This window comes from Chaetodon auriga, chromosome 4 (assembly GCF_051107435.1).
Source record: "Chaetodon auriga isolate fChaAug3 chromosome 4, fChaAug3.hap1, whole genome shotgun sequence".
In the NCBI taxonomy this organism is placed as follows: domain Eukaryota; kingdom Metazoa; phylum Chordata; class Actinopteri; order Chaetodontiformes; family Chaetodontidae; genus Chaetodon; species Chaetodon auriga.
Window position 1 is genome coordinate 4,882,420 of NC_135077.1, and position 18,451 is coordinate 4,900,870.

The window sequence follows — 18,451 nt, forward strand, 5'->3', positions numbered from 1 at the left end:
CAGTCAGCAGTTCACTATCGCAAGCACGCAGGCTAAATCTCCCTTTCTTTTTCTTCGCCTCTCTCTCCCCCTTGTTTTCTGGGTAATTAGCTGACAGGTCACACTGAGTAATGGTCTGGGATCAGTCCAGAGTAATTACACTGAGAGAGGATTGACCTCTTATATGCCTTCGCCTGAGGGTCCCTGGATGTGTTTGTGTGTGCTTGTGTAGGTGTGTCGACGAAAGACAACAAAAGTAAGGCAAAAAAATTTGAGTTGAGGAAAGTGTGTGTGTGTGTGTGTGTGTGTGTGTGTGTGTGTGTGTGTGTGTGTGTGTGCCCTCTCCTGACCTATAGACAGGCAGAGACAAATCGCCCACCGCCCGTCCTCCCCACTTTCAGAAGGTCAATCCAAAGAAACGAATGGCTTCATTTGCACTTTCTTGCATAATGACTACACCTCAATTAGGGAAACATGTACTACAAGACGATGTGTTTATTTAGGCGACATGAGGACAATTTCAGTTCAGTTGAAAGAATCTGCTGGGTCGAATTCGGAGATCTCTTTTCTTCTTTACCGTCACAGGACACACTGACTCCTCAGTGAGCCTTGATTTCTTTTCCTTTAAGACTCCCTGTCTTAACAGTAAGAGCTGAGATGGGGAGTGTTTTTCTTCCCCACATCACAATAAAAACACTCAAGGAGCTGCTAAATGAGGCTACTGGATGTGACCCCAATGATAACCTGACCTACCAGCCCCATGATCCCAGTGATAACTACACTATTTATGGTCAACCTCTAGATCTAATGATCTCGCCAGAGTCTGGATACAGTAAAAGAGGAGAAGACCCATCTTTGGTGCTCCGATGCCCAATTATTCTGTTAATGGTTTCTATATAATCTAGAGCTCGGACAGTTAGTCAGGTAGTTGATTGACAGAAAATGAGTCACTATTTGATGCTTTTCTTGTCATATATGATAGCAAACGTAAAATATTTGGGTTTTGGACTGTTGGCTGTGAATAAAACGACCATCAGCAACATTTTCCGACGTTTTATTAATCGAGGACTTCATCTTCAATGAAAATAAGTGTTAGTTGCTGCCCTACATTAATAAGTGTCCTTAAGTGACCGGGTTCCAACATGAGAAGAACAAAACAAATTTGTATCTGCAGGTGAAACAAAGTTTGTCAGATTTGAAAGCCGGTCTGAAAAGTGATAAGAAATGTGTTATTTCTGACCCCAGGTGGTCTACGCTTCTCTGTCTAGAGATGTTAGATAGCGCCCTTTCTGCAGTGTTTGATGGATTGATGAACAGCAGGCCTGCCTGTCAAGATAAGGGTCCCTGTCTGGCTGAGCACGCAGGATCGGAGCAGATACCAATCAGAATGAGTCTGGTGTCTTTAGCCTGAAGTGAACCTGATGGTCAGGGCTTTCTTTGTCATTTTCCTTGCATGTGCTACAACAATCTAACATCACTTATCACGTCCATTTGAAGTCAGTAATAGAAATTCAGTACCAGCACTTGAAGCTATGTCACAGTTAAACTGAGTGAAATATTAAATCTTCTTTTATGGTTTCACATTATATCAAATGGAAATTAAACACACATTTCTCTGCCATTGATTTGAACTGACAATATATTTAGAAACACTGACATTGCAAGTATCATTTACATTATCGATTAATCTGCCTGTTATTTTCATTGATTCACTGATTAGCTGTTTGGTTCATAAAATGTCACAAAATGGCAAAAAATGTAGCATCTTCAAATGTCTTCTTTCATACAACTAATAGTCCAAAACCAAAGGATATTTAGTTTAAAAGCAGCACATCATCACACAGGAGGACCCGGACCATTTTTGGTATATTTGGTTGAAAGGCATCGATTAATCAACTAATTGTTTCAGCTCTCGCTGGCTGGTTAGTCTGTGCGTGACCCTCACTGACTGAGGTCATCCAGCCACAGAGCATGACGCATTCAGTGATCTTCCAACAACAGCGGTTCACTCTATAGTATGTGTGTCCGCAACCTTTTCCATGCTGACCTTTAGCATAAACACCCCAGTGTATCTGACTCTCTGTGACGCTTAGATCAAAGTACTTAGGGATATTAGCCAGGAAGCTGACTGACTTAGATCACATGACCCCTGAGAGAGGAAGTGCACTGCAGTGAGGTCACACAGCAGGGAAACAATCACACTGACAGAACACGGAAGGAAGCACAGGATACTCTACGTATGTATGTGTGTGTGTGCACGCACAAACGATGTATGATGTCATTTCCTCCTGGAAAAACTGAATGGGCAGGAAAGCAGCTTATCTAATAGACTCCAAAAAACACAGCTGACAGCCATATGGAAAAGCAATAAAACAACCCAAATAATGCTTGGTTGGAGTGTTCCTCTGTGCATCTGATTTTTCATGCTCGTGCCACTGAAGAAAATTAATTAACAGCATCTACAACCGGAGCAAAAGGCTGATTTCTTTCCCACACACCAAGAGAACAACATGTATTCATGCCTTGGATATAACTCGGACCAAAGTGGCAGGTACATTATACTACAATCTGTGACTGCGTTGCTGTCATGTTTTCTTCCCAGCTCTCTTGATAATGTGTTGGAGCAGAGCAGGGTGGGCCCAGTCCGAGCCCCTAGGCCCCGAAGGCAGGTCACCCTTCATTTAGACCCCTATTAGGGCCTCTCTCTGTGGACAAATAAATGGCTACAACCCCCATAGTCTACTAGAGAACCATGTAAAAATGTCAGCACAGACACAGACTAGAAATTTATCATCAAATGAAGGAGAAACATTACGGGTACAGCTTAATTAACTGAAGCACGGACACACAGAAACAGACAGTGGGATAGTAAATATACTGTGGGAAATCTGACTGCAAGACATCTGCCGAAAGACAAAGTGCAGCTTACTGCCTGTACAAAGTACAAACCAGGAATATATGACATCCAATGGCTTAAATGAACAGGAAAGCAGACCCATTATCATATTTCATCAAGAGCAAATGATAAAGTATTTGGCAGTGTGGTTAATAGTGGTAGGGGGACACTGGTTTATCCAGTCCAACACAACACAGTTTCACCCTTTTATTGTAGTTATGTACGTGACTAAAGGCACATTTAAATAGCACAGAGCAGCAACAGTTCAAGTCACTATAATTGCTATTTTTTATCATAACAACATCAAATGATGATGCGTTGCTCATTGTTAGGAACCAGCTTTCTGCAATGTTACTGTTTTGGTTCATTCTCACCTCTCTCATAGCGTTGTTCAGACGAATAAGCAGCTGTTTTGAGATAAAAAGTTCCAATAATCCACTGTACACTATGTGTCCGGCACCAAAGGGCAGACAATCACAGCAGCTAAGTTCCACATATCACCTCAGAAGTTGGTGGAGACAAAAAAATAGAGCTAAAAGACAGGTGACTTTGCATTCATTGGGTGGACACAAACATGACTCCATAGCTGCTGGATTTAAATAAGCAACTGTTTCACTGCATAAACCTAAAAGCTTCAAAAACATTTGATGATACCTCTAAATTCCCGCACATTTACAAAAATAGCTGGACAGACGTGATGGGGCTTGATAGGTAGAGAAGACTAAATGGAAGAAACGTGTGTACTTGTGTGTTCATGCATGCAGTATCTTTAGTGCAGGTTCGTTCCTTATGTTGACCTTGACCACTTTAGCTTTCCATGAGAAAACTGAACAAACAGGTACATTATTTCATGTTTCATTATTTCAGTTCCAACTGAACACAAACATAAATGCCAATTGTCTTCTGTATGTTGTGTCATGTCACAAACTGCATCAGAGAAACCATCTATCTGGAGTTTTACTGCAACTGTAGTACTGATTACTATTTAACTACCATACCACTGTGCTGGTGCTGCCAAGGTTAGGCTTTCATCACATAACAAAAACAGCCCCGGCTCCAGTACTGCCTTAAGAACAGACATGCATTACCACAAATACAGACATTCAGTCTGCTGTGTCTACAGACTGACCGGCCTCCAAGGACATGGTTACTTATATTACTGACAGACGTTCATACATCAGGCTAATCACACAAGGCACTCCTGTTACTGCCTTTTTTATGAGTGAGAGCTCTGATACTTGGGTTAGTCAGTTACAAGGGGAGAAGGAACAGGAAGATGTGAAGTCAGATGAAAAAGTCCAAAATGAATCACAGTCTAGATGAAATGTAATCTGGAAAATGTGACCTTTCTTTTTAACCCAGCGGGAAATGGATATAAACTAACTTACAGCCAAGAGTGAAAGGTTGTCTTGTCCTCATGACATAAGAAAATGTAATTTGGTTTTATTGGAGTTTAAGATGGCCCATTAGACTGACTTGGTGAGTCTGTGCTAAAGTAATCACATGGGCTGGTGAACTAAATCTCAGCATCAAAGCACTGCTGTACTGAAATTGCTTTTACACAACAAGCCAAAAACCTCATGAGATTCTACTTGAGATCCAAAGGAAATGATGAATTAACACACAGAAATAAGCAAAGTATATAAACACATTCGGTTGTTTGGTATAAAATTTGTAATTTAAGTATCTCCACTTGAAGCCAGTTATTTTGTCAATCAATGGGCTGTTATTCTAAAGGTATGACAGCCTTTTATTATTATTTAATCCTATTACTAGGATTTGCATCATTGCTTGGTTGTTTTACTTAGACTGTAACAGTGGGACGCGCCAGTGGTTTGACAATATTTCCCTGATCGATAGGGGGCAATAAGTCAGCAGGATACACAGCAATGCACCAGTAAATACAGGGGAGAAGAAGTCTGCTACCTAGTAAAAATGGACATAAACAACGTGTTGGACCGAGGGGTATGTCATGATGAAACAGACTTACTGTCAGGGTTGGGGGATTTTCGTCCCCCATGATTAGGCGAGGAGCAGCGGAAGGTGGTGACGATGGTGTTGTGGTGAGGGTTGGGGTGGTGTGGGTGGTGGACCGCTGAGTGGTGCCCGTTGTTTTCTGGGGGAGCTCTGGTGATGCTGATTTCAGGTTTACGGACATCTCCGGGACTAGGAGGCTCAAACTTGCGAGCGTGGTTCTGCTCCGGGGTCCGGCTGGTGCCGTTGTTGTTATTGTTGCCCTCATTGCGACGTATCACTGGGGAGTCACTAGGCGTCTTGGCAAAAGTGACCTCCCTCTTGTGGCTCATCTCAGGGGTCTTGGAGTGGCCCAGGACCTCAGGGCGTTTCAGGGCGCTGTTGGTTGCAAAGCGCATGGAAGCAGGGCTGGTGACATTATCCACGTGCTTGCTGGAAGACGAGATATCGATGGAAAGTTCGGAACGGCGTGACACAGGCTCGGGGGTCTTGGAGCCTCCTCCACCCATGATGGAGCGGGGTTGGGTGTAGTTGAGGTTGTTGTTGTTGGTGGCCGGGGCGGCAGTGCCCAGGTCACGGTAGTAGATGCTGGTGGGAGACATGGCGTTACGGTGTGGGGAGTTGGTTGTCCGACGGGAGCCGGGGGAAGAGTGAGATGAGGTGTCGACATCCTCCACCTCGAAGGACCTCTTCAGAGCTGCATGTGAGGGACAAACACGACAGATGAGTCAGAAGGTCATTTGACTGCTGAAAACACGAGTTGATTTGCTGAAAAATCATCGTCAATAAATCAACAAAAAAATTAATCAGCTACTATTTTGATCATTTATTTCTCATGAGTCACATTTAAAGTGTCCAGTGTCACAACCTTCTCTGTTTTATATAACTGGAAATTTAATTGTATTTTGGATTTTGGGCTTTTGTTAAAAGGGGATAGATTCTTACGTAAATAAACATTTAAACAAACATTTTTCTAACATATTCAAAACAATGAATTGTTTAATCGAAGAAAAAAAAAATCACCAAATCAAATTTGGAAGATAATTGTTAGTTGTTGCTGTGACTAAACATAGTGACTTAATGTAAAACCAGCAGTCAAAGAAGGAATAAGATGCTTTTCTTAAGTAGACGTGCCCATAAACCAGTGTTAAAGCACTCAATGAAAAGTAAATGTCCTTCATGCAAAATCTTGCATACACTGAGTAAAAGTATAGAAGTATCATTTGCAAAATGCATTTAAAGTATCAAAAGTAAAAGAAAAATGCCGCCTTCGACTGATATATCACTATGAATAACATTATCAGGTTGTTTAGTGGAGCTTTGGTGGAACTGCTAACATTTGAACAGTTGGACTTGGGAAACATGACTATGGACCCGAAGTAGACACTGCTTTCTTGTAAAGTTGGGAACCACTAATCTATGACAATACTGCATTTTATAGACTTCTGAAAATGCTTTTAAATATAAAATCTTAACTTGAAGAGTAACTGGTAATAGTGCAACTGTCAAATAAATGATATTTAGTAAGAATTACAATATTTCCAACTAAGAAAGTAATGGAGTGGAAGTACAAGTGTCTCTAAATTGTACTTAAGTACAGCCCTTGTGCAAATGTACTTAGTTACTTTCCACCAGTACAGAAAAGAGAATGCAATATATTGAAAGCACATTGACTCTGTTGCAATTTCTTAACCAAAACAAGCTCATCTTTCCCCTATAAACCATTTATGGGTCAAGATTGCTGTTTATAGGACGTAGGAACAATATAATAAATATTCATGAAAAAGGTCATACCAATTAACTGAGCAGTAAACAAAGCGAATTGGTTGGTGTTTTTTGAAACACATTATGAACAGCATCCAAGTAGTAAAGTGCCTGAGGTTTGCGGGTGGGGCAGCTGGAGAAGCAATTTTGGTGGCAAAACAAAAGAAACAGCACGCACGAGCAATTAAGTCATACCTATCTATTTTCATTACACCCCTCATCACTAGCAGCAGCTTTTTCACTATTCTGTGCAGCGTGTATCAGTCGAGTCACGTGTTCTTTTGTCACGACTGGGATGCTACGTGTGCGGTACACTACAAATTAAAATCTAGGGTTTTAGTCAGAGCCATTTGAAGCATTTCACGACATGTTACAATGCACTTAAATCAGCCAAGAATTGTTCACTGCCAAGCGTTTAGGCAAGTTTATGAGCAACATGAGCACAGAGATAGAGGCACATCCTTCCCCTCGGTTAGTTTGTGACGTGAGAGTATCGCTGCACTGTCCAAGAGGAAGATACTGAGGGATGGGATCACCCCCTGGGAAGAGCGCACTGGCTCAAAGTCAACTTGAATTTGACTCCCATCGTGGAGTTGCTGTGCCAAGCCAAAGGCCAGGAGCTGGTATCATAATGACACACTAGTTAGACCAGTCCACTCACGCACACCCTGAAGAACATCTCCTGTTTCCTACCATCCAAAAGGCAGCGCAGATTATTTGATCTGTTTGTGGCTTGTGGCGTGTCTGCATGTGCACGTGTCCTTATTTAAGTATATGCCGTTTTGTTCAAAGTGCTTGTAAAAACGAAGTACGTGTTATGGGAATGTACAGTATACGTGTTTATTTTTAAGCGACTACACCCACAGGGAGGGGACCGTGCCCCAGCCCCACTGCACTCTGTGTAAAGCTGAAACTCTGTTAGGAGATGTGGAGCTCAACACAATCACATCAAAGCGTCTCCCCACACACATCAGCCTGCACCGCTAATCTAATTTACTGCTATAAGCTGCTCCATTCCAACATGGTGGACATTTGATACAATTTACCCCCCGACAAAAATTCAGACCAGAGCCAAAGTATTATTCTTCTTTTGTGTTAGTCGGACACACCAAGGGCGTCCCTGTACTCCGTGGGAATAAATGGATCTGCACTCACATCTTGGAGTTCATGGTGATTTGTGTTACAAATCTCCTTAACCCCCCACCACTCCCTGTAAACCCTTTATCTAGACCTTAAAGCATGGTTACCTTTCATTTTTGGCATTCCTGCACTACAGAAGACTGGTGTTATAGCTTTTAAGGCTGTGAGGTTAGCTTTAGCCACTGCACATAGTTGGACAGTAAATGCATTATGTGTAGAAAGCATGAAATGGCACACATAAGCCATAATGAGCATAATAAGCACAAAACCAGTCTCAGTGTGAAACAGACTCTCTCACACTCCCGTCACTTATTTCTTGGGTTCATTATCCAGTAAGGCTCCATAAAACAGCTTTAAAAATCCATCCTTTGATAGATATACACATTTAAAAAATCCTACACAATAAACTTGCAATTTGTAAGTGGTGTCCAAACCCATACTGTCAGTGGACCGTGTCCTTCTTACCCCTGCTTTCCTCTGTCTTGTGTTTTATGATGCCTGATAGGGAGTCCAAGACTGTGGCTACTTTCGGCTCTGGCCAGAGAATAAGTTGGTCTGCCAAAATTGGTCTGCAGATTTCACAAGGAGCTGAAAGGCTGCGACGCACGCTTTAAGACTGCATTGCGTAGCGAGCGAGGCGCTTGTTTTAAGCTCCTCTGAGAACACTTTAGGAAAGCGCGCACACTCTAACGTCTCTTGACACTTGCTGTAGACTTTAGTTACATTTCAGAAGAGCTGTAAATGTGAGAATTGAAGCTGAACGCTGGAGGGGTATCAGGATCCATATTCGCAAGTTTTGTCATAATAAGAGCTGAACCGAGATGTTGTTTTGCCAGTGACCTGTTAAGTGATCTTAGATGAGTATTTCTGTTCTTGGCTGCTTTGTGATTATATGCCCTCAGGCACAGGACTACAGCAAAGGACTTGAGTGCTTTTCTCTCAAGACATTTGTTTGTATTTTGAGACTGTGCATTCAAGGGCACATGATTTAAGAGCAGCAGTGAATTTGAATCTCTGCGCTTTAATGTTGTCTGTGAATATAGAGAATGGAAAAAGGCATTCAGGGCATCGCTCACTCAGATGATCCCACGTTTTTAAGGATCACGCTTCTTCTCATAGACTCCCAGGTCTTTCTCATTCAGTTGAAGCAAAAGGGGAAAAAGGTTTTTTTTTTTATGTCCATCCAGGGTATTTGTTGCATGAATATCATAAGTACAGGGTGGGATCATGGAGCATTAGGAAGAGTATTTGTGGGACTGACAGATGGATGAAGGAGTATTGTTCCCAGTGAAACAGCATTCCCAGACTATGAGCTGGAAACGAGAGGTTCAGTCTAGCTCAGAGGAACCTCATTAACAGCAGGCAGGAGCCTCCTGTCCCGACGTCCCTCCACTACCTATCACAGCCCGGTATCCAGTATCTCACGGTGTCTCGTGTGGGAAGATAATGCAGCACAGAGAATGGAGCACACCATTTTTGCTGCAACAAAAACAAAGATGGAGGCAGCTGCATCCTTATTTTTGGTTCCTGGTCATTTGTCCTAATACAGCCCAGGTGTGAGGCCTCTTTATCATCAGCGTCATCACTTTTCTCTCAAGGACATCCTGACCAAGGGACACAAACATTTAGTATCATCTCAGCCCAGGAGATAGTGAAGAGTTAGAGGAAGGAATACAGAGAGACAGGAGGGAAGCCTGGAAAGGAAAAGAAGCCTGGAGATGGAGAGGCACAGAGGTTGCATGGTGAGGTTAAAACAGGTCAAGACAAAGGTGCCTGTTAGTGTGATCGCTGTCACTGATATTAGGTGGGGCTGACAGCTGTAAACAAAGACTAAGTCCACTAATGTCCCACTCCTGTTTCTTATTGTACAGCAGTAAAATGCAACATACACTTTAACGCATCACTAACAGTGAAACACTGATACCTGTAGCGCCTTCTAGTGGAGTCACAGTGTTGTACTTTTACTCAAGTAACGGATCTGACTTCTTACACCACTGCTCAAATATTCTTGACCAAATACTTCACTATCACTCTGCATCTCTACAGAATGAAAATATTTTGCAACCACTCTTCTTTCAGAGTATGTGACGTTTTTAGAGGTTAAGCTCCAGTAATGTGGATTTGACCAAACAGACAGATGCACTGATAAGATCAGAAAAAATAAGAATGATTTCTAGAATGACCTCAATGTTATAATGGATCTGTAAAAGCTAAAATAAAGGCCATGAAACCACGTACATGCAGCATAATCTACATAATAACATAGTAATGACAAACTTTTGCTGCTCTGAGTTACTATACTGTGAAAATAACAGAAACTTTGTTTATTGAGTCATTAACTGTGAGGGTTGATGTTAAGATGCTGACAATGAATCTCTACACTTCCTACAGATGTTTCACAATATGAAACAGATGTACAGCACAAAGTGTTGACTCTGCATTAACAGCAAACAGCATCAACTCCAAATCAACAAGGCAAACAAGAGCAGATCAGAAACCACGAAGGGTTCTCACTAGAAAGGGAGGGAAAGCTAGAAATAAAGGCCTTTCCAAATAAAAGGATCCTTCTCTCGTCTGATGTTGTGAATAAAAGTTTAGACCATAATTTGTCATTTTTCCAGGCTCTACTTTGCATCTATAACACAAATAATTTGGTTAGACATTCTCATAAATTTGTAACTGTTTTAAGGAGAACTCAGAACACAAACCACGCTGCTTTAATTAATAAGGGATGCATTGTACTGTACACAGCCTTGAACTCCGAATCCATCTTGCAATTCTAGACTCAGGCAATAAGTCAAGCGATCAAGACAGTTACTCTGTCAAAGACCGGTTATACAAAACGTTTTTCTGATGTCAGTAGCAGTAGATTACATGTCGATGTGGTCAAACCAGGAAAAACTTCATATTTGACAAGACAAGGCCAAACAACGAACTGAATTTCGCACTATGGTATTTTGTTTGGTCAGACAAAACCTTAATGCTACGCTGTCAAACACACTCTTCCTGCCCACTGACGGTGTTGGGTTTACTAATGCTGACCAGCAGCAGTGCAGCTCACTGTGTCAGATTTACTGTGTGGTTCCCTCCTGGTCTGGCCGACACCCTGTGTCCAGCATGTAGGAATTCTGGGAGTGTTTGAGGTGTTTGGGAAAGTGGGTAGACGTGTGACAGAGGAGGTAAGTTGAGGTAAGTGGTTTCATTTGTTTCAGTAATGTCGAAGTGCCAGATGTTTAAAAAGAGGATCCAATTCCTAATCAGAACCAAGAGGCAATTTCATCCCTGATTGGAGATTTTAGAGTGCAGTCACACACACACACACACACACACACACACACACACACAGTCATTTCAGGCAGCTGGTGAATAGCTGGCCTGGTGCTTAGCTTCGGGCTTTTCAGGCCTCAACCTTTGGCAGGTAAAGCCTTGTTCTGTTCCTTTGATCAAGCAGCAGCTAACGATCCATTCACAGACAGATTGATTTACATCAGTGACCAGTGATGGTATAAAGACAGTGGCTGCATTCCACTTAACACCTGCTAACACAGCGCTTAAGTAAAGTTGTGCTAAAAAGTGGGTGTGGGGGAGAGAAAGTTCTTGGCTTAAAGATTAAACCTGTGATTAATTAGAGCACAGTGACCTCAGAGTAGACATTAAAAGATTCAGAACAAGCAGTTTTCACTGTATGAATCACACACCCCCACACACACACACAAAAAAAACATGTTTCAGCAAAAATGCTTTTCTACCAGTAAATTACTGGGTAGAGAACATGATGGTGCAGAGCTGTCAGCTCTATCTTCAGCCTCTGGGTGCAGATAGAGTGTGCGTGTATGTGTGTGTCTATACATTGATGCGTAAGAGGATGGTAGAAGGAGCGGAGACGAACAAAAGAATCAGAGAAATGAAAATTACATACAGTACATATAGAAATCCAGATTTTATATAACTGGCTCTAAACACAGTCGTACAAGCAATACCTTACATGCTTTTTCTGCCACCCATGGTTTCATATATTTCTCAGAACAAACAAGGCCATTGAGAACTGTTAAGAGTGTGTGTAAGTGTTGTATTTACGAACATGAGCAACTTGAACCAACTTAATAGCACACTGGCCTCTCTGCCAGGTTTAGAAACTCTACCACACACACGCACTCTCTCCATTTATATGTTCATTTCCTCTCTGTGTCCACATGCCACACTGGAACAACAACATGGCACCTTTAAGCAGACAATCAGTACAAAATACCTTGGATTGGACTCAAAGCTCAGTTTAGGTTGGCAAACATAAGCAGGAGCCATGTAGGACTGTACAAAGTCTGTCTGAATATACAAATATGGGCTCATTCTGGGTCGATTCTCCTGTGACTCATACGTTTAGGTTCGGCAAACACATTTTCTACCTTTTAGAGGATCATAATATTGTTTCAGTGTGTAGTTGGTGGTTTCTATCATCCATTTTCCATAATAGTCCCACACAAGAGTCCATCCAAGAGGCATTATTACATCTTTAGTGTGCTCACCAATTACTTTGGCTTCCCCTCTCTATGCATATTTCCTCCTCAGTGTGAGATACGGCGAAGTGCAATGTACTGGAAAACATAATGACCTGGGATGAAATAGGGATTTAGTCAGTCTAGTGTTTTCCATGTACCTCTCTCTACAGCTGTTCCCGTCCTGGATGGGAACACTAGAATAGTTCATACTGACCAGTTTAATCTACTGGTGGGGGGTGGAATGTAATGGTTTTTACAGCAAGTGCTTTCTGCATGTAGATAGTAGTTACATACTGAAAATGACAATACATACAGGGAAGAATCCTGTGTTGACCTTATTCTAACCTCATTTGGAGTTAATCTCTTTATATTTTACAGCCTTTTTATGTCACTCTGAGTAAGCTAATTCACATTTGCACAGAAATATGCCAGCATATGTTAGTGGCTGGCCAGCACTTGAAAATGAAGCCTATGTGACATGTTCTGTTGACAAAATGTATCAGAGTGAATGGCAGAATGCCAGAGTCTGCTGATGAACTAGCTCATATGCTGAGCTGTCCGACCACGACTGAGATGTACTTAAAGCTGTTCTAAAGTGCCACACTCAAAGGCGGGGCTAAAAGATGCAAGAGAGGTGAGACGAGGATCGTTCAAGCGAGGGTAAGGGCACGCTATTTTGGACTGTCTTTTGTGGTGCTGCACATTTGTACAAACAGAAAGTGCTAAAAGTAGCTGAGCGAGAAAAAGAGAGCACCCTCATACCCTCTCACCTCCACGAGGACGTGCCATCAGACTGCTGGGTTCAGAAAATTACTAAAACTGTCACACTCAGTCCTCCCAGGTCTGACGAGGGAGGGGGATTCAGACACTGATCCAACGTGCACTTTGTTAGAAACATACTGACCGTCTAACCCTAACTTCACTCACCACTAGTGAAAGCAGGACATTTTCCATGGACGCATCCACAGACATAGTAAAAATTAATATGGAAATAGTCAGGCGTGTCAGCCAGTTCACATAATTTAAGATCAACAGCTTTTTCTAACACTGTAAACAAAATAAAAACAGAGTTCATTGTTCTGTTTTATAATTGGCTCTTAACCTGATGAAAGCAGGACTTTAATAGCTACTGAGAAATCTGGCTTAAACCGGAGAGGGCTTCCAATAATGAGGGAGAATTTACACTTTTTCTTCTGGCTCCTGCTCTCTGCATCTCACAGTGAGCAAAGACCAGCTGGAGGGACCCAGTCTGACGGGAGGAGGAACAGGAAAGAAGTGTGGAAGGAAGAGAAGCAGAGTGGTAGAGGAAGAGCAGGACAAAGGGAATTAATGGCAGCTCCACACTGGCTTAGCAAACAAAGGGAGACAGTTGTGAATGCTGTATGAGGGGTTAGACAGATGTTAGCTCTTAGCGCTGAGGTTTCCACTGTCTCCCTCTCAGTGCTTTCAGCTGAAGGCTTTCCGGTGCTGGAATAGCATGGTGTCAGTGCCGTGTTTGTTTCTATTATTGACGTAACTTGGGTATAATCAATAACAGACTATAAGCTACAGGGACTTGCTAGAAAATGCCCACCACCCTGTTTATAACAAGTAACAAGTATTCACAGCACACACGGTCATGAATCCTGCTGTATATGTACTTTAAGGTACCACACAGGTACACATCGCGGAAATATGTGGGTTAATATTAATACAATTCACGATCAGCATACTTCTGACTGAGGTGATCATAAACTGTCAACATGAACATTATAAGTAACAGAGAAGGAGAAAACAAAATTACAGACCTTCAAAATCAGAAATAATTCCCTCCAAGTGTGGATTGACTCCAGAATCAGACATTTTTCAGGCGACTTCTACGTTCAAGTAGCTCCCTGTTAATTCTGAACAAATTCCAAAATACAGCCAATGAGAAACAAGTCCACAACTGTCTTAAAGGAGCAACTTATTTTCTCTGACTTCCCACTAACTTCTCTATATCGCTGCATTCAGATGTCAGAGAGAGCGAAAAGGCAAGCCTCCTCCCTTCTCCTCCCCCTCTAGAACGCCCCCCCTCATGTCCTGTGAGTATGTGTGTGTGTGTGTGTGTGTGTGTGTGTGTGTGTGTGTGTTTCCCCTGCCCCCACACACTCATACATGCACGCGCAAGCATTCACGCAGACAACAGCCCCTGTCATTCCCTAAGACCCATTTTTTTTCCACCAAAGTGGCTCTCAGGTCTGATTTCCTCATTGAGCCTGAGCAGCTCTGACAGTGAAAGTGGACGACATGTCACACAGCCGCTTTAACAAGTTAACCTGCAATCAGGCGAGATCCTCGGTTACAACTGTGGCTCCTCCAGTGGCCCTGCAGCAGGCCAGTTTCAGTGTCACAGCCACAGAGAGAGGCTGCAGTTTAAGTGAGAGTTCGAGGCTTCAGTTTTTGAGTAAACAACTTCTTCAGAGTGGTGGCATGTTAATTAAAGCACAGTCACTTCTGTAGTAGCTGCTTTCCTGCAAAAGAAAGACTGGAAAGGCTTTCTGGAGAGAGCTGACATCAGGGATATATACGATTGCCTCTGGGGATTCAGAGGCTGATTCGTGCACAGACCCGCCCCCTGTATTAGCAGGCAGAACATGGGAATTTGAGCTTGGTTGACACATCTGACCAGGTAATCTAGCACTGCAGCATTTCTTTTGGGAGGAACACTGACGACAAGCCGGCTTTTGATGCGGTGGGTCCGCTTACACTTCTTGTCCTTGAAGCTGCTGTGGCCAATTTGGAGACTATTTCTTTGGGGGGTGACGGAGAAAAGCTCATTAAAAGATGTTGATAGAATAATTCAAAGTGATGAAATATCAAAGCCGTCCTCGCATTTACTTAACCACATCCACTGTGTCCCTGTGGGATGTGCCGCAGTGTTTCTTATCGATGAATCTCCCACAGAAACAGGCAAATGGTGATGCTATCGCTAAGTACTGATTGGTCACAAGTGAGCGGCTTTTCAAAGCTTCCTGTTCAGAGCCAGAAATGACTGCAAATGAGGTTTGTGATGAATTGTCCCTGATTCTAGGTCAGTGTTGCCTTATTCACTCTGATGTTAAAGTCATAACAGTGCACACAGATGCTGGCCCACAATCAGCATTCAAAGGAAGCCTAAAACTAAAGCAAGGGCCACAGGAAGTTGGACACTTCCAGATGAGATACTGCCAGGCATCAGATATCACAAATCAGAGAGTTTTTCACCCTTTGTGATGGCAAAAAGCTGCAACACCAGCGCCTGGCACTTTTATAGCCTATAAGTGTTTCAGAAAATCCAATTTGAATGAAAAGCTCCATTCTGGGGGGCACTAACAGGATGCCAAGCCCACCCAGTGGCCCCTAACCCTGACACCTGAGAGGTCGATAGTAACACAGAATAACACTGTGCTTTTATGACGCAGTCTGGTTATTTCATAAAGTCCTGCAAAGGTGTCTTCGGATAAAGAACAGAGTGTGGCACACACAGCCTTTGCCATGTCCTCAATCCATGATCATGTAGTCATGTAACTTTACATATCTGTCCCCTGAGATGCTTTTTGTCATTTGTTGTGCAATTGAATTGAGCATTGAGTCCATCTTGTAAGAGTGCACACAGTACGCATCATACATCCTGACAGCTGTGTATGGACATTTATAGTTAATGTGTTTATTGGTTTGTGCATGCATGATTATGGATGTAGTGCACCTCAACATGCATGTGCAAATGCCTCTGTATGAGCATGTGAATTAGTGTACTTTCACACATACATGGCATATATACACATATATACTGAATGTACTGTACTATACATAACAAAGTGTGTGGCCCTTCAGTGCCCATGGAGGCCAAAGTGGGCCACACTGTAAACCATATGCCACAAGCCTGTGTAGTACTCAATTAAACCAAAACACACGGTGTGTGAAATACACACCTCCCCCAGCCAGTGTGTATTTATCTAAACATGGATACACACTCTGGGCTGGCTCAGAGGCAGAGCTGAGCGACAGAATGAGGGAAAGCTCCAAAACAACATCTGGAGAAGTGTGTGTGTGTGTGTGTGTGTGTGTGTGTGTGTGTTTGCAATGTGACTAACATTATGCGAATATGCGCCTGTGCATGCATGTGCTCGTGTGGTTACTTGACTGTGGATGCGGGTGTGTGTGTGTGTGTGTGTGTGTGTGTGTGTGTGTGTGTGTGTGTGTGTGTGTGTGTGTGTGTGCATCTCAGTGCCCCTGAAATAGCACTGTAAACACAGAGGCCTTTGCACATTGTGGAATAAATCTACTAAACCAGTGCCAGTCAGCACCATATCTCTGCTGCTGAGGAAGTTGTGCTTGTTTTGTACCTTGTCAATAACAACAATTATAGGTGTGAAAGTGTGGGTTAACCCTTGGGACAAAGCAATAATGTTTAAACTGTCACAAACCTATACGCCAGACAGTAAATCCCCTCATTTTATATACTGATGTGAGGCTTAAAAGAGGAGACACTGCTACACCTCAGACTTCAAGGTTTTGTTGCTTAGTCATTTTAAGACAAACAGGAATTCAGCACAACCACAAACATTTACTGGCAGGAAGTTGGTCAAAGCCAGCCTCTCTGTTTAAGTGTTACTTCTATTTGTCCAAATAAGCTAATGAGTGTGGTTTCAACGTGCACCTAAATGACACCTTGTAAAGACGATCACATTGTGCTACATGTCCAGGAAGTCTGGCAAAATTCCTCTTCTGACTGTTTGTGGAATACACTCACTTATTCCAGCAGAGCCTAAATAACACGTTGTCACTGCAGAAATATCGTGCAATTAAACAGGGCAGTGACACCGCTGCACACATCCAAAGAAAATAATGCAAGCAACAGAGAGTTTGAAGAAGAGTGAGGCTGAGGGTGGTAAAGGGCTAGAAAGAGTTCAGAGAGAGAAAGCATCTGCAGCACACAAGGCCTTGTTTTAACTCAATTCAAGTCTGTGCCACTGCTCATATACAATACAAATGTTTTAATTAACATGACAGTTTTTGGAAAAAGCGTTATCCTTGTCTCTTTCATAGTAAGTGTTTTAAATTGTCTTAAAAGCTGTGTGGACAATTTATGCTGGCAGCATTAGCGCTGCAGTGGTTTAAACACTTGGAAGCTACTCACTGTGCGGGAAATCGTTATACTGAGCCCAAATGTCGTTTTATGACAGGAATCTATGGAGTCTGTGGTATCTTGGTGCGAGCAAGCATCAAAGTGTCACATGAAAGTTCATCTGCAGACAACCTGCACATCTGCAGCGGTGAAGATTAAAGCTTGCACTGCAGGTTTTCTGTCTGTTTAAATGTGAGAGACGATGAAGGTGCAGATGAAACTCTTCATTACATCATCTGCATCTATCTGTAAAGTGATTTAATATGCAGTTTAACAGTTACAGTAACAGTTTTTTCTGACATTTGAGTTAAATGTCGGCCAGTTATATTTATTACTACGTCAAAAAAAGGAAATCTTTTGCGTGAAATTCTGTAAACGTGCTCCAAAAATGCATTTATCAGATGTTTACAAGGTAATATGCTAGAATTGTGGACAGAAATGTATCTTGTGGCATGGCAGTTCCTGGCTTGCCTCGATATGAACAGTCTGACACCAGCTGATTTCCTGCTTTGCACCTCGCTGACCTCAAACACAACTGCTTGTAAACAATCTCCTGACTGAGCTTTGACTGAAGAGTCCATCTGTCTCTGTTGCATCACCTCTGGCTTGACCTGCGTTTCCATCATGCTGAATAATTTCACCTGTCAGAGATCCTCCCATAGGAGGACTGAAGGTGGGGCTTCCCAGTCCGCTTCCTGAGCTCCTTGTGCTTTCTGCTTTCATGGCTCCCTCTCTTATCATTACTAAATAATAATCCGAGAAACAATACGAGGTGATGCTGGGAGGGTAGTGGGAGGAGACCTGCAGGGCGTTCACTCATAGAGGATATCCTGTACACTACTTTTATGGAACATGGTGAGCTGGGTGATTTCCTTGAGTTCCTTTAACTCCGGGTTCATGTGTGTTTGTGGAAGTGGGTGGGGGTTTTGTGCACGTGTGTTTCTTGGTGAGGGCATGCAGGGATCTGGGTGGATACATCAGCACTTCTAAAACCGTAGATGCAAACAGAGGGAAAGACTTCAAGAGAAAGAGACGTTACAGACTGTGACCTCACGTAAACTCACATACCATTAA

General features: G+C 42.6%; 1 protein-coding gene across 3 annotated transcripts in view; it reads right to left on the reverse strand.

The window, feature by feature from the left end:
* Window positions 1-18,451, reverse strand: part of septin9b (septin 9b) — a 74,250-nt gene that overhangs the window by 38,246 nt on the left and 17,553 nt on the right. For 2 of the 3 annotated variants that reach the window (XM_076728158.1, XM_076728157.1), the window contains exon 2: window positions 4,866-5,546. In XM_076728158.1, the coding sequence (XP_076584273.1) occupies window positions 4,866-5,546 (681 nt within the window). Of the gene's footprint in view, window positions 1-4,865; window positions 5,547-14,036; window positions 14,179-18,451 lie in introns of those variants that run through there. The other variant, XM_076728156.1, reaches the window with a different exon arrangement.